The sequence below is a fragment of the Tamandua tetradactyla genome, chromosome 15 (assembly GCF_023851605.1).
Source record: "Tamandua tetradactyla isolate mTamTet1 chromosome 15, mTamTet1.pri, whole genome shotgun sequence".
Taxonomy (NCBI): domain Eukaryota; kingdom Metazoa; phylum Chordata; class Mammalia; order Pilosa; family Myrmecophagidae; genus Tamandua; species Tamandua tetradactyla.
The window spans coordinates 49,360,812-49,377,446 of record NC_135341.1 but is presented as its reverse complement, the minus strand read 5'-3'; the positions used below and the strand labels follow the sequence as shown (position 1 = coordinate 49,377,446).

The following is a 16,635-nucleotide window of genomic DNA, read 5'->3' as shown; positions in this document are numbered from 1 at the left end:
CCCATACCCCTCCCTTATATCCCTCGCTTATTGACATTTAGCTTTGGTATATTGCCTTTGTTATAATTAATGAAAGAATATTACAATGTTATTGTTAACTGTAGACCTTAGTTTGCATTAATTGTATTTTTTTCATATACCATTCCATTTTAAACACCTTATAATAGTGACATACATTTGTTCTTGTTTCATATATTTGTACAATTAACCACCATCATTGTCTACTTTAGAGTCCTCTAAGCTATACTGTCCCACCTTTTTATACTCTAGCTTTCCTTCTCGTGTCATACATGCCCCTAACCTCCCTCTTTTAGCCATACTCATACTCAGCTTTTTTCATTATACTTACAGCATTGTGCTACCATCACACAGTATTGTGCCATCCATTTCTGAACCCTTATAAATCAACTTTGTTAAACATGCTGTACTCCTTAAGCATCAAATGCCCAGTTTCTACCCTCTTTCTATCTCCTGATAACCTGTGTTCTCAAATTTAACTCTCAGACTTTTCTTATAATAGTTGGTTCATACTAATGAGACCATACGGTATTTGTCCTTTTGTTACTGGCTTATTTCGCTCAACATAATGTCCTCAAGGTCCATCTACTTTGTTGCATGTATTATGACTTTATTCAGTCTTACAGCTGCATAGTATTCTATTGTATGTATATACCACAATTTGTTTGTCCATTCTTCAGTTGATGGATATTTGGGCTGTTTCCATCTATTGGCAATTGTGAATAATACTACCGTAAACATCAGTGTGCAAATATCTGTTCATGTCTCTGCTTTCAATTCTTCCAAGTATATACCTAGTAATGAGATTGCTGGATCATAGCCAATTCTATACTGAGCTTCCTGAGGAACAGCCAAACTACCTTCCAGAGCAGCTGCACCATTCTGCCTTCCCACCAACAGTGAATATATATACCTATTTGTCCACATCCTTTCCAACACTTGTAGTTTCCATTTTGTTTTATTTTTTGGTAATGCCATAACCTACCTTTTTGTTGAGTACTTTCTTCCATTCTGGCATTATAGGATGTGCCAGGTTCTTATTGTATTTCTTTGCCCCAGTTCTGTAATCAGTCTCCGTGAAGTTCTGGTTCCTTTTAGTGGGGAATGGGGTTTCGAAACCAAATCTGAATGGTAGGTCTTCTCATTGCTCCTGGGATGTCATTGCTTCTAAATCCTTTCAATGGACAGAGAAATGGCAACTTTATGGATTCAACCATATATACATATATATATGTGCACACATATACATGCATATATGCATATACATATTTAAAATCATGAGTTCATACTGATACCTCTAATTCCAGTCCAATTCCACAGTGCCTTTTACCATTCTGTGCTTATAAGTCTCTTCTCCTACAATCAAATGAAGAATCTTAGGATCAAACTTTTTACTTATGGAATTCTTTGCCTCTAGGTACTTTTTAGTGAGCCTTAGAGTCGGGGCTCCAGGGCGCCTGGATGTCTAGGTTGCAGAATTTTAAGCATTTATACATTGGGAGGCATGTATCCCCAGGTGTTCTAGAGCTTAAGAACAGTGTTTATAGTTAAAAGTACTTGGAGAAATAAAAGTACTTGAAATGATCCTTTCTGGCATGGTTTTAAGGGCAGTTTTCATTGATGTCTCTTTGATATATTTAATATTCCGATTACTTCGACCAAATAACAAATCGACCCAAGACTTGGTGGTGGAAAACAACCATTTGCTTGTATCCAGTATGCTGGTTTGAAAGGATGTATGTCCCCCCAAAACATGTTTTAATCTAATTCCCATTTAGTAAAGGTAGAATAATCCGTATCCGATATTGTACGTTTGAAACTGTAATCAGATCATCTCCCTGGAGATGTGATTTAACCAAGAGTGGTTGTTAAGCTGAATTAGGTAACGACATGTTTCCACCCATTTGGGTGGGTCTTAATAAGTTTCTGGAGTGCGATAAAAGAGGAAACATTTTGGAGAATGAGATTCAGAGAGAGCAGAGAATGCTGTAGCACCACAAAGCAGAGTCCACTAGCCAGTGACCTTTGGAGATAAAGAAGGAAGACGCCTCCCGGGGAGTTTCATGAAACGGGAAGCCAGGAGAGAAAGCTAGCAGATGATGCTGTGTTTGCCATGTGCCCTTCCAGCCTAGAGAGAAACCCTGTGTTCACCATGAGTCTTCTCACTTGAGAGAGAAAGACCCTCAACTTCATCGGCCTTCTTGAACCAAGGTATCTTTCCCTGGATCCCTTAGATTGGACATTTCTATAGACTTGCTTTAACTGGGACATTTTCTCAGCCTTAGAACTGTAAACTAGCAACTTACTAAATTCCCCTTTTTAAAAGCCATCCCGTTTCTGGTATATTGCATTCCGGCAGCTAGCAAACTAGAACAACCAGACATGGCACAGAGAGGACCAATTATTTTTTCGTTGTGATGTCTGAGGTCTCAGCCAGAAGAGAGGAAGACTGGGACCTAGGATTATCCAAAGGCTCATTCACTCACATGTCTGCTGGTGGCTGTCAGCTCAGGGCCTCGCTTCCTTTCCCCATGGGCCACTCCCTCTTGTCTCTCCACATGAGCTAGCTTGGGCTTCTTCACAGCTTGGAGGATGGTTTCCCAAGTGAATGCCTCCTGAAAAAAGAAAACCAATAGAAGATAAATATATATGTGTGTGTGACACAGTCACATAACATTGCTTGCCACTTTCAATTAGTCAGAGCAGTCACAAAACCACCCTGCTTCAAGGTGAGGAGATATAGATGTTACTTTTGGATGGAGTATTGCAAAGTTCTAGAAGACCATGGTGTGCCAGTTTGAAAGTATTATGCACCTCACAAAGGCCATGTTTTAATCCTGATCCAATCTTGTGGGGACAGTGCTTTCTTTTAATCCCTGTTCAGTACTGTAGGTTGGAAACTTGATTAGATTACCTCCACAGAGATGTGGCACACCCAGTTGTGGGTATAATCTTTTGGAGATGTGGCTCCACCCATTCTAGGTGGGTCTTGATTAGATTACTAGGGACTTTAAAAGGGGAAACATTTCAGAGAGAGCCAGAAATGACAGAGATGACAAAAGCTTCAGAGCCAACAGAGAGAGCAGATCCAGATGCTTGGAGCCCAGCAGACATCACCATGAGATGTTAAGCAAGCCAGAACCTGGGGAGAGCCAAGGGAAGCCAAGAGATGAAAGCCAGCCCCAGAGAAGCAAAATGAGGAACCCCCACAGGAACAGAGGCTGAAAACAACTGAACCTAGGAGCAAGGGACCAGCAGATGACATGTACATGACTTCCCACCTGACAGAGGTAATATAGACCCCTTGGCCTTCTTTGAATTAAGGTATCTTTCCCTGGATGCCTTACATTGGACATTTTATAGGCTTAGAACTGTAAATTTGTAACTTATTAAATTCCCCTTTTAAAAGCTATTCCAGTTCTGGTGTATTGCATTCCGGCAGCTTTCAAGCTAATACACTTGGTATATGAGAAATAAAAGATCTAACATAGGAGAGAGGTGAAGGAAATCCCCAGGCTAACAATGAAGGGATTTTTCAGTCACTTTTGCCGGAAAGCGAATTTCTCCAACCCTTAGCAGCTTAAAAATAATCATTTTATAACGTTTACAGGTTCTTTGGGTCAGAAATTTGGACCAGGAACAGTGGGAATGGGTTGTTCTACAATGTTCAAGACCTCCGCTGGAAAGACTCACTGCCTGGGGCAACTTAAAGCTGAGGGTTGGAATAATCTGAGGCATTTTCACTCACTTGGCAGTTGATGCCGGCTGTCAGTGGGGACCTCAGCTGAGGTTGTCTACATGAGCATACATATAGGGCTTTTCTATGTGTCCTGGGCTTCCTCCCGGGACGATGGCCTCGGGGTAATCTTACACGGAGGCATGGCATTTCAAAGGAAATATTCTAGCAAGATTTAGGCTGCATCACCTTTAACGACTTAACATTGGAAGGTACACAGCACTACTTCTGCATGCAACAGGCTGCAAGTGAGTCATTAAGTGTGACACCACAGCTACCACATGTTCCAATGCCTAACCTTCCACCTGCACCTCATCTAACCATGGTTATTGTGATGCCGCTGCATCCGCATACGAGGGGCTGTCACATCCATCACTAGAATTCTTACTGATACCAGACTGGTGATTAAGCGAACTCCAGAATCCCATCTAAGGGTCTGCTCCTTTAGGGCCCTTCTGTTACCAACTGGGTTCCCCAGAAAGCAGAGCTTGAAGTGGTGAGTTTATATGTTATCATTTTATCAGGGAGTCCAGTTTCAGGGAAGAGTGAAGGAAAGGGAATTGAAGGAGGGAAAGCCAAAATGAGAATGTATTACTTACTTGGCCATCATTAAATGCAATTGATTGCTTATCTTATGAGACATCTCCTAAGAAGTCAAGTAACCTGCTGGTGCTTGCCTTTAATTGGTCAGAGGTTTGTCCTGTGTGACTGGGTCATGTCTGCAACTGATGTTAGAGGCAGCTCCTGCTGTGAAAGTCTCTATTTGTAATGACAACAGTGACTGAAACTCGCTCCATGTCTGCAAATAGCTGTTGCTAGGGCTGTCCCATGCATTTGTGAAGAAGACCTGAAGATACAAAACTGAGTTTAGTAGTCCCATCATATGGAAAATAATTTTATTCCCCCCCCCAAAATACTTCCCAGTAAATATCTCAGTGTAAAAGAGCAAAATTTTTCAAAGAAAATATAGAAGGTCTTGAAACTGTCACACACACACAAAAAAAAAAACAACTGGGGGGTGCAGGCATAGTTCAGTGGTAGAATTCTTGCCTGTCATGAGAGATACCCAGGTTTAATTCCGAACCCATGCACTTCCCCCACCTCCCAAAAATTCAACAAATGGTGCTACACTAATGGGATAATCACCTGGAAAAAGAATGAAATGTGACCCCTACCACACAGCATACAAAAAAGAAAAAAAGTCACAAACCATGAAAGATTGATAAATTTGATCATATTAAAATTTGTATATCAAAAGACAATACAAGTTATAAATTTGGAGCCATTTATAGTATATGTCCTATAGGGAATCATTTCCAGAATTTATAAAGAACTTCTATAAATCGATAAGAAAAAGACAAACTACACAATGAAAAAAATCATAAAAGAATGTGAATAGGAAATTCACAGAAGAGGAAACCCACATGGCAAATAAATATATGAAAAGATGTTCATCATTATAAATAAACAAGGAATGAACATTGAAACCAAAATGGGGGTTCTCCACATCTGAGTCTGGTACATAAATGGATTGGTGCAATAAGTTGTGCTGGACAAAATACATTTAATGTTGATTTAGGAAAATATGTCTATGAATACAAGTATAAAGACATCAAATTTGTATAGAAGTTATCTGGTAGAAGCTGGTGTGGGACTTCAACTGTATTTGTAATGTTTTGTTTCTTAAGATGAGTGATGGCTTTTGCCTGTTATACTTGATATGTTTTGTCCAGTAGGGTATTTTATACAATAGAGGAAATTATTTATCTGTGTATTGAGCTCCTCTTCTGTGCTATCATATGCTGGTCACTGTGACAGGTTTAGTGATGTCTCAGTCCTTGCCCTTAGGGAATCTCCCAGTTTGGGAGCAGGAGAAGAGAAGATGGAGTTTAAGAGAGGATTGAATAGATTGAATGATAAAAAGTGACCTAATTGCAATCCTAGCATACAGGCAGTCGCCTATCACAGCCCTGGACTGTTTCAATGGGAAGAAGTGGTCCAAAGGGATATGACAGGTGTATAGAAGAGGCTGAGTGGCAAGGTAGGCAAAACTTTGGATCCAGTCGTCCTGGGCTTGAATCTCAACACTATTACTTACCAGTTAGGGGGCCTTTCTGAACTTCAGTCTCTTCAGCTATAAAATAGAGACACTTAGCCACCTTTCCAGATTGTTCTGAGGATGAGGATTCCTATAGCAGATGCTCAATAAGCAAAGATTCTTATTTTAAACAATAGGACAAAATACAGGTCAGATCTATTTCCACCTTCTTTTTCACCTTTTTGCTATAGAAACTTTCAAACACCAACAAAAGTAGACAGAATAACAGAATGAATCCCCATATACCCATCACTTACGTTCAACAGTTATCACCTCATGGCCAAGCTTGTTTCAATTAGACACTTATTTTCTTCCCCCTTTCCATAGTATTTAAAGGAAATCCCAGGTATCATATCATTTCATCCATCAATATTTCTATCTGAAAGAACTCACCTTTACCTTTGAACAGATGGTAATCGCGCTGCAGAACACCACCACGACCAGCCGCTACCTGCGAGTCCTCCCACCTTCCACCCCATACTTTGCTCTAGGGTTGGGTGAGTTCAATGTAACACTTATCTAGATTGCACTAAAATTGCTCATTGGACTGCATTAAAATTACTCTCAGTTACTAATCCATTCTGACTAATGACACCCATCTCTGCATCCCAAGTTCAGGATGATATTTCTCTCAGCAGCCATTAGGGTCCCCTTGCTCAGCCAGCACCTACCTCATCCTCCCAGTGAGGCTGGAGCACCCTCATCGGCTGCTGAGCTGGAAGCCTCTGGGACTCGGCAGCAACTTTCTCCTGATTACCCCCATCCAGGCTGTGGTTGTGCCTTCCCTCCTCTGTGTATGTCTCTCCTCACCCTTCATGCTCATGAGGCCCTCATGAGTCCTCACTTAAACCCTGGCAGTAGCCTTCCAACAACCTCTGTACTTCAGTGCCACATCTGTTTTTCTCAAGAGCAACTCTGATCATACCACCCCCTCACAACTCTCAAATGGCTCTCTACTACCCACAAAATCCATTCTAATTGGGCCACATCACTCCCCCTCGGACCTCAGCATTTTTACCTGGAGACCCTCCCTTCACAGCCTGCTCCCCAGCACTTCCTGGTGGTCTGCCATTGACCCAGCATTTACTCATGGAGCCAGCCCCAGCAGTAGCAGTGTCTGCCTGCGCCCTTCTGCTTGAGGTCTGGAGCAGTTAGGCCCAAGCCCTGGGGGCTGGCTGTCTGGTCTTCAAATTCTCATTTGTTACTTTTGTCACACACAGGGATGTTCCCAGGAAAAGGTGGAATGGTGGCTCCTGGGATGACCTGCCAGTACATTGTCCAGTTTTTTCCCGACTGCCTTGGGGACTTTGATGATTTTCTTTTGGTAGAGACCCAATCAGCCCACACGCTCCTGATCCCACTGCAGGCTCGGAGACCACCCCCAGTACTGACATGTGAGTGTAATTTGTACCTTCCCAAGGATTCAGGTAGGATGTGGAGAGTCCCCATAAGGACTGCCTGCTGCTCAGTGCCCCGTCAGAGCAACACAGCTTGGCCCTCTTGGGTAGGGGTTTTGGAGTCCTGAGGAGGAATTCGGAGGCAACTTCTGCACAGTCTTCTACATTGTGAGCTCCTAACTGTCATGCCTGCTATTGGGTTTTCCAGTGGAGGTTGATACTGAATTACACACAACAGGGGAAGAGGCCAGGAGCCCAACATAGATTTTACTAGTTTGAGGTCACCCACTGGGTAGGCCTGTGCCTCACTGAGGCAAGGAAGGTATGCCTGTTGCTCTGTGGCTGTGGGGGTGAGATTCCTTTGGCAATCTGGCTTCAGCTGGGATCCCTCAGTAAGGAGCTTCTTCAGCTAGACATGGTCTGGAAGTTGAGACTCTGGCCCCCATCTCTGCCAAAACCCCCAAGGTCATGATGGGTGACCCTGGCTAAGGCATGAGTCCACAGTGGACTGCTACTCTAGTCAAGAGTAGATAAGAATCCCATGGTGCTGCCACCACATAGTCCAGTGATGTCCTGGGCCATGCCCAAGTTGCTACAAGAGTCAGAAAGTGCTATTCATTCCTTCTGCTTGGGGGTGTTGGACATCAGGAGAATAGTGACAGCAGGACCTGCTCAAAGCTGATGTATTGTTTCTCTTGTTCACCTTTTCTTGTGGCTGCAGTGCCACGGGTGTTGGACTGTGGTTACTGCCTCATTGGGGGAGTGAAGATGACAAGATTTGTCTGTAAAAATGTTGGCTTCAGTGTCGGCAAGTTCTGCATTATGCCCAAAAAGAGCTGGCCACCGCCAAGTTTCAGGGTGAGTGGTTACAGATTGCTCCCTAGAAAAAAAAAATCCATCAAAAAAAAATAACCCCCCTGCAATGGCTTGCTGGAATACGCCTATGACTGGAAACATCCAGAAGACCAGATTTTATAACCTCCCAATCTTTCCATCACAGCCCAGGTGAGAATGAGTATATGTGGAGACCATAGTTGCAGTTCTGCTTATGCCACCAATATCCGCATGAACTTAAGCAAGACATGTTTCCTCTCTTGTTGTTCAAAGCCTGGCTCAAAGGTCACTGTATTCATTCATTCAGTTAGCCTGCCAGTCGCTGTTGTAGCAAATATTTGAGCATATCAGAAGCAGCTCTGATAATACTCATGTATTCCACCATGGCCCTGTTGGCTGGAGCTGGGAAGCAGGGCATCAGCACTCTCATTTTACCCAGCTCTGCCCCTCTCCAGAACAGCCCCAGCACAGACACGATTTGCTATTGGTTTTTCCTATGGTAGAGACATTTCTCTGTCGCCATGGCTCCCCAAAAGAAGGAATAGATCCAGAAGTCACATGTTCCAATAAATACATTTCACTCGTATATGTTATCTGCCAGGGTCCTGTAGGCATGGATTTGTGACCCTGGCAGGCTAAATGGCTCTTTGTGTAGGCACTGAGAATACAGCTCTGCTAACAAGAAGGCAGCTGCCCTCTTGACTCAGAATCTTATAGCTAGGACTGGATGGAGGATGGAGACAGACAAATAAGGTGGCACTAATGACACAGGGCAGAGTAAGAGAGGAAAGGACAGTATACTTTGAGAGTCCTGAGGGGCTTCTCTCAACCTTCTTTCACTTCTCCCATTTTGTACCCAAGCACTGGGCCATGATTTTCCTTGTACTTTCTATCAGCAGTCATCTCTTTACAGATGATCTATAACTTTCTTGTCTTTAATCTTCAGAGTCTTATTTGGGGCCTGGTACATGGTAAAGGTTGAGTGCATGCTTGCTGATGAATAAACTTCAGGTTCTCCATTAGTACATGGATGATCTCTAAGCTCCTTCAATTTGCAAAATGGAAGTTTGGAAGGGAGAGGTTTGTAATCTGAGTACTAGATTACATAATTTCTTTCATGCTGTTGTGTACTCTGCTTTTCTTTAAGGCTGTTGCAACCATTGGCTTTATTGAGCAACCTCCCTTTGGAATCCTGCCTTCAGTGTTTGAGTTGGCACCGGGACAGGCCATATTAGTGGAGGTAAGTAAGTAGATGCTGGCATATATTTCCTCCTCCTTATGGTTGACCGTGGCTGTTTCCTCAGCAGTTTGCATGATTTCATTTGCCTCTGTATTTTTATGACTCAATGTTCACTCCCATCTCAGGTCCCAGTTTCAGAAGTTTCTGGATCAGTGTGTGTTCTTTCATTCTGTGGGGTAAAGTTGTTTGTTTTATGACATCTCTCACAAGCAAACACAGAAAGCCCTAGTATTTCCATCACAATTCCGGACCCTCATTTGTCCACAACTTTACCTGAGCTGCCCTTGGTTCAGCAGCCACCAAAGTCTAAGCTGCCTCCAAGATCTTTCCTTGGTTCTCCAGTCTCATTTGGCCCTTACCTCAGCCACCACCACTATCTGGGGATGGGATGATGATAGTTAACTTGTTGCTCACTTTCCTATTTCATCCTCAGCTTATATGGTTAGCAAGGCTCACCTTCCTTAAGCCTCATCCTGGACCTCTGCAGAAACTTCCAAAGGTTCTGACTCTTTGGCTATGAGCTCCTCCTTTCTTACCTGGCCCTTCACAGTGTTTGCATTGGTTTGTCATACCTGCTCACTGGTCCCCAGAAGTGCCTATGAGAAATAGTAATGCCTTCCTACCCCTGTCACTTCCCCAACTTTGCCCGACCCAGCTCCCTGGTCCAGGAGTCTGACTCTGTGCTGTCATCATGCCTGGGTGTGGGGGCTGCCACAGACATGCCTGGCCTTCATCACTAGCTTGTTTAGGGGGAGGCATTCTTTAATCAGGAGTAAAACTGCTGGGTTTCCAGAGGGCTGGGGTAGATTTGGCCTACACCATGCCATCAGGTAGTGAGCTCCGTGAGCTACTGGTTCTCAAACTCAGCTGCACATTAGAATCACCTGAGAAACCTGAACACGTTGACTCCTGACCTGAGATTCAGAATTCATTGATCTGGGATGTGGCCTGGGGATGGCACTTTTAAAACTTCCCAGGTCAGTCTGTTGTGCCATTAAGTTTGAGGACCACTTGCTCCTTTGCCATCGTGTAAAGGATGGCATTTTTATCAGCCTTTTCCAGTTTCACGTACCTGGTGGGGTCTTGTTCTGGCACTTGGGGCTTGGCTCTCTTGCCCATGCCAGTGCTAATTGATTCTGGATGAGAATCTGGCTATCAGTGTTGGGCCTGACCAAGTCAGAGGGCGCAGTAGGGCTTGATCACTGTTTGTGCCCAAAGGGCAGATTGGGTCTGCAAGGCCCACACCCAGGCCAGACTGTCTTCTCTCCTTGTAACTCAGGCCTGGCTAGAGCTTTATTGTGACTTTAAGGAGTGTGCGATCAATCTCCCCTGACCAGGCCAGGATGCCTCCCTTGTTTCCTCCTGTGATCCCTGAGGAAAGGAAGAGGTGACAGCAGGACCCTTTGGGAAGCAGTGTGGGATGCAGGGACGTGTCTTTCCCCTTTAAATTCCTTATGTATTTAGTTTGTTGTTTATTTGGAGTTGTGTTCATTTACTTTTATATTTATTCATATTTCTGAATAAGAAATAAATCCACATGATTAAAAATTCAAAAGATGCAAATGGGTAAGCAGTGAAATGTCCCCTTTTACCCAAATCCCTCAGCTACCCAGTTCCTCTTCTCCTCAGAGGACACGACTTACTGTTTTTTTTTTAGTGCCCTTCCAGAGATACACTGTGGCTAATTAAGCAACTGCGCATATTTTTGTTGTTGTTTTTTTGTTTTTCCTTTTTGTTTGTTTTTAAAATGTTTTGTTTTTGTATTTTTTTAATTTTCTTTTCTTCACACATGTTTTTTCTTTAGTTTGTTTTTTCCCCATTTACCCCTTACACAAATAGTTGCCCACTCTATACTCTGTTTGCACGGTGTTTAGAAATCATGCTCATATTTTTCTTACAGCTGCATGGTCATCCAGTATATGAAGGATCCATAATTTAGTTCAGCAGTTCCTTACTAATCAGCATGGCAATTTTGTCTGATTTTTGGTGATTTCAGTGAACTATACATTCATCACTCTATCCAAGTATGAGGACGTGTAGTATGCAGTCCTTGAAATGGATTTCCTGGGTCAAGGATCTATGTACTCATAATTATGATATATTACCAAAATCCCCTACATGAAGATTGTACCAATTTATACTCCCACCAGCAGTGTGTGAGTGTGCCTGTTCCCCACACTCTTGTCAACACAGCATGTTACCGAACTCTTTTTGAAAATTGTTATCACATTTTTAAACATATATAAAAGTAGAGAGAGTAGTAGAATGACCCCCGTGTACTCATCACTCACCTTGAACAATTATCAACTCATAGCCAATCTAATTGCATCTACACCCTACATATCCACCAACCAATCCCTACCCCGCCCCTCTGGATTATTTTCAGACAAATCCAGGACATCATATCATTATCTTTGTGATAGCTAACTTTCTGCTCTTTGCTACTATAAGTAAAAAACACTTCAGGGTGGTTTTCATTTACATTTATTTTGATATGAATAAAGTTGGACATGATTTATCATTTGTTTAAGAGCCGTTTGCATTTCCTTTTCTATAAAGTCTATTCTCTTATCCTTTCAACATTCAAGGAGTGGAGCCAAGGCTGAAAGCCCCTGACCTTAGGAGGTGTAGGGGGTCGGAGCATAAAGGGGAAGGGAGTTGTCTGAGAAGAAGAGGGCAGAAAGTGGAGATGGAAGCCCCCTAATAGGAACCAACAGGGCAACTCTTCTCTCCCTCAGGTCTTGTTCCTCCCAACAAGCCTAGAAAAAGCAGAGCAGTCCTTCATCATCGTGTGTGACAACTGTCAGATAAAGGAGCTGGTGACTGTAGGTGGGTTCGTGTTTGCACCCTTCATCCCCGCCCCCCTCCCTACTCCAGAACCTACTGCATTGGTGTTTCTAGCTTGTAGCTGCACTCTTTCTTGTTAGGAGCACATAGAGAGGATGCAGCCTCTAGGCACTGGGGTGTAGTTTAAGGCCCCACATTCTGGTCAATCCTTGAAGACCCCAACCCAGGAAAGCAAGGAGACTTCTCGTGAGAGACACATAGAAACCTGGGTGAAACCTTTCAGTGCTTCGCTCTGAAACTTACCTTGATCTCCTTTGGGGAATTACCAGTGACTTACACGTAAACAACCAGGGCTACCGCTCTGTTTCTGTAGGATTAGTGGGGACATCCTGATAAATTTCCCCCAAAATGTCCTGTTCATTCCTTTGTTCGTTCCTTCCTTCCTTTCCTCCCCCCACCTCCCTTCCTTCCTTTCTTCCATCGTTCCATCCATCTGTGATCCAGTTTCATTCAGCAAGCTTTGAGTGCTCGGCTATGTTCTAAATTCTCAAAATCACTTCCTTTTGTTCTGTGTGGGGCTATGCTAATGGCTCCTGTTCCCCTCCTGTGAACACTTCCAGGGATTGTGGTGGTAAAAGGATCCAGGAAAGCCACTCTGGTTTCCTGTGTGGGCCAAGAGCCTCATGTGAGTGATGGCATGGGGCCTGCAGCAGTGATCATAGATTCCAGCCCTGGACTCTTGGCTTGAACTTCACTACTCTACTTTGTCAGGAGTCGGGCAGCTGATTGCTTTGGATCTGATCTATGTTTCTGGTGAAAAAAGTCAACCAGAGCCTGGAGAGCTCACAGACTTAACAGCCCAGCACTTCATACGCTTTGAACCTGAAAACCTTCAGTCCACTGCTAAGAAACAGCTGATTATTAGAAATGCTACGTGAGTGACCCCTCTGCAGCATTCCCAGTAGGTACCTCCTTCTCCTTCCCTGGGCTCTGAGTTCCTAGTGAAATGAGACCTTTCTTTCAAGCTCAGGTAGGAGTCTGGTTACAGAATGAAATTATCTAGATTTACACTATCCTATATGGTAGCCACAAGCCACATGTGGTTGCATGCATTTAAATCAATTAAAATTAAATAAAATTATAAATTCAGGCCTTTAGTGGCACTAGCTATATTTCAAGTGTTTAATAACTGTGTGTCACTAGTGGCTACCGTATTGGTCAATAGAGATATAAAACATTGCATCATCATCTCAGAAAGTTATTTGGACAATACTAATCTAGAACAGCATGGACCATGTTTAGCCGGGAATAGTTTCCCAAAGAGGTCCAACCCTGCTTGTGCAGGAGAAGCCATCCAACTCCATGACTTCTGGGTTCAGTTCCTCCTGATCATCCTCTGAGGACCATCCTTGCACCAGGACAGAGTTCAGGGATCCTCCTAGCCAGGGCTGGCCTGGTGACCCCAGATGTTACATAGGATTCTGTAACTTGGTACTGAGCAGTACTTGTCTGCCATTGCTTCCTCCTATGAGCTGCTCAGCAGGAACATGTCTGAGTCCTGCGCCTCCCACCATTATGGCGTTGTCACTGTTCCTGTTGGCACTTAGTGAGCACCTCCCTTTCTGCACAGGACTTCCCTGAGAGGCCATAGCTGAGGAGGTAGATGGCAGGAACTGGGCTTATGGGACAAATCTTTGAAACTCTCATGTGGTAGGAGACATTGCAGAAGTTTTCCTGACATCTAGAGAGACACTTAGATTCTGACAGTTTAATGGTTGGCGGTTGGTTTCCTTTGTTTATCATTTCCCCTGAGTCACTGTGGCTCTGCCTCCAATTTCATGGATGGGGAGAGAGAAACTGTCATGTATCTCTAGCTTGGACTCTCTGACCCAATTCCTGTCCTTTACCCATGTTCCCCCAGACTTCTTCATGGGAAGGGCATGAAGGCTGACCTGGTCACTTCCAGTTCCTGAGTCCTCTTCCACTCCCTCCTAGAGCAGGGCCAGACCAGGCATGGGGGAAAATTTCACCCTGGAAGAACTGGGATGTGGCTGGGGACCACTACCCAATGTCAGGGTTTCCCCCACAGGCATGTGGAGCTGACCTTCCACTGGCAGATCATGAAGCCCAACCTGCAACCTCTAATGCCAGGAGAAACCTACAGCATGGACAGCATCAAGTACCACCCTGACAGAGAGACGGCCTTTTCCATCATGCCTGAAAAGGGGGTTCTCAGCCAACACATGGACCATGAGTTCATCCTGAGTTTTTCTCCTCATGAGGTTAAAATGATGCCATCTTGGGTAGCCACAGATGACTGGGTCGTGATATTTTGACCTTCCATCCATGTTCTTTCATGACATTGTAACCATAGTTGGGCTTGACGAGATACCTAGCCATCCTGCCAAGGCTGGTATTGAGCTAAGAGTGTGGCTGGAAGACATGCCTGGTGTACAGGAAGAAGCAGCTAATTTTGCCTGGACATACCCCGTCTGTAGCAGGATCCTGAGCTCATTTCCTCAGCTCTGGGTTTCTTCAGTATTTCCATCCCTGTCCATCCCACAGTATAGCCCCTAGAGAGAATGAAAGCAGGGGAGAAGAAAATACAGCTCCCTGCCTCAATGTGGAAGCTCTTTGTGTAATGGCAGTGAAAGTGGGGGGTACTCAAGAGGTTTGAACTAAGAGGAATAGGTCTGCTTCTCAAACTCATCATCCATCTAACTTGTTCTCTCTTTTGGGAGGGTGTCATGCTTCAGACCTTAATTTGGCCAGGGGGCAATGTCAGGGTCTTGGGGGGGGTCACTTTTTTCCTGCCGCCCCCTCCCCAGGCCCAGTTAAGGTAGAGATACCAGTCTTGCAACTGCCACAGTTCCCAGCCCATTTGACATGACTCATGTCCTGGCAGCCACCCCTCTTTCCTTAGGGTGAGGAAGATGTGGATAGGGAAGCAGCATTTTATTTTTCTGAAGGTCTTTCTTGTGGTGAGGCCAAGGGTGATGGGGAGGAATTCCTGCCACAGTTCTAACCTACCCCTGGGCAGCCTGGCAGAATGCAACCATATTTTCAGAATGCTGTGTTTGTCTTGCAGCTACGTGCTTTTCATAGTGTGTTCCAGATGGTGCTAGAGAAAATTCCAGAGCCTGTGAGGTGAGCAGGGCCTGGGGCCTGGGATGAAGGGTGGGTAGCTGAACCTACCCTCTCCTTGGAACTGCCTGTAGAGCAGCCTGCCCTCCAGTAGGTTTTGATGAGTGGGAGTACTTTGGCCTTGCCCTGGCATCTTAGACCTGCAATGGGCTCAGCATGCAGGGAACACAGTTCGCTGGTCTGTATGAAAGCTATAGACTGCCCCAGGAACCTTGGAGCAATGCCCTAGGCTTATTACTACACCTGGGCAGCCTGGCTATGGCCACTGGCTGATGAGGACTGAAGAGAGAAGGTTTTGTCCTGTGGGGTGCCTCTATTAATTTATCCCTAAATAAGCTGTCAGAATAGGTTTCTAGACAGCCTTGCTCAGTGATCCCTGTGGGGGAGGTGCCCATCACAGGCCTTAGCATTGACTGGTACCTCTGATTTCAGGTACTTGGGAGCTGGTTTTGGGAAAACCAAAGATATAGGACATAGTCAAGGGACATGTCAGGATGTGTTGGTACCTAGCTTCCATCTGTGTTCAGTTCAGAAATGAAGAGCCTGGAGGACTCCTCATACTCTGTGGATGACGTGATTGTCCTAGAAATCGAGGTGAAAGGCTCAGTAGAACCTTTCCAGGTTCTCTTAGAACCATATGCCCTCATCATCCCAGGGGAGAACTACATTGGGATAAATGTGAAGAAAGACTTTAAGGTAGGTCACTGTTTCTCCCCAGCCCAGGCTGCCAGAGAGGTGCTGAATTTGGACACGAGTATAGTAAGGATTTAGCTGGAGGAATGGATAACAGTGGCCACTGCATAGAGGCTGAGGCTGCCTCTAAGGCCTCTGAACTCTGAACCCAACTTGGTTTGCACAGATGCCTGGGCCGCACATGCCTGTTTGTCTTTATCAGCTTCCCAGCATCCTGTGAGAGATGGGGCTATGGGACCTTTTCCCACGCTCACAGGTCTTTGGCAGGAATGGCTTCCAGAGCTCTGCCCATGAACGCTGCAGTGAAAATGTGGGTGCTGTTGGGTTGGGAAGTCCATGGCTGTGGACAGCCAGGAATTAGCTGGGAGAGGATGAAGCTGACCCTTCCTGAGCCTGCAGTCCCACAGCCCTTTAGCAGATACACACTTGCTATAAAAGGGCAGGCCTGGGTCGGGGTGTATCTTTCAGATGTGGAACAACAGCAAGTCACCCATCAGATACACATGGGGGAAGATAAGCGATTGCCATATCGTTGAAGTGGAACCATGCACAGGGGTCATAGGTACTGCAGGGACCATGTGTGGGGGTGGGGAAGGGGACCTGTCAGGGGCTGGCTGAGGAAGGAGTTTCCGATTAAAGGGCTTGTGCAGGGCTCATGGTGTCCTACGATCTGCTCCAGCTGAGGCAT

At 44.8% G+C, this 16,635-nt stretch overlaps 1 protein-coding gene across 5 annotated transcripts in view; it reads left to right on the top strand.

Annotated features, from left to right (window-relative positions):
* The window catches only part of LOC143657428 (deleted in lung and esophageal cancer protein 1-like), an 85,179-nt gene that overhangs the window by 27,625 nt on the left and 40,919 nt on the right, over positions 1–16,635 (top strand). For all 5 annotated transcript variants that reach the window (XM_077129795.1, XM_077129794.1, XM_077129793.1 and 2 more), the window contains exons 7-16: positions 6,262–6,349; positions 7,073–7,246; positions 7,971–8,107; positions 9,231–9,323; positions 12,062–12,152; positions 12,882–13,044; positions 14,200–14,392; positions 15,199–15,257; positions 15,782–15,950; positions 16,416–16,509. In XM_077129795.1, the coding sequence (XP_076985910.1) occupies positions 6,262–6,349; positions 7,073–7,246; positions 7,971–8,107; positions 9,231–9,323; positions 12,062–12,152; positions 12,882–13,044; positions 14,200–14,392; positions 15,199–15,257; positions 15,782–15,950; positions 16,416–16,509 (1,261 nt within the window). The remainder of the gene's footprint in view (positions 1–6,261; positions 6,350–7,072; positions 7,247–7,970; positions 8,108–9,230; positions 9,324–12,061; positions 12,153–12,881; positions 13,045–14,199; positions 14,393–15,198; positions 15,258–15,781; positions 15,951–16,415; positions 16,510–16,635) is intronic.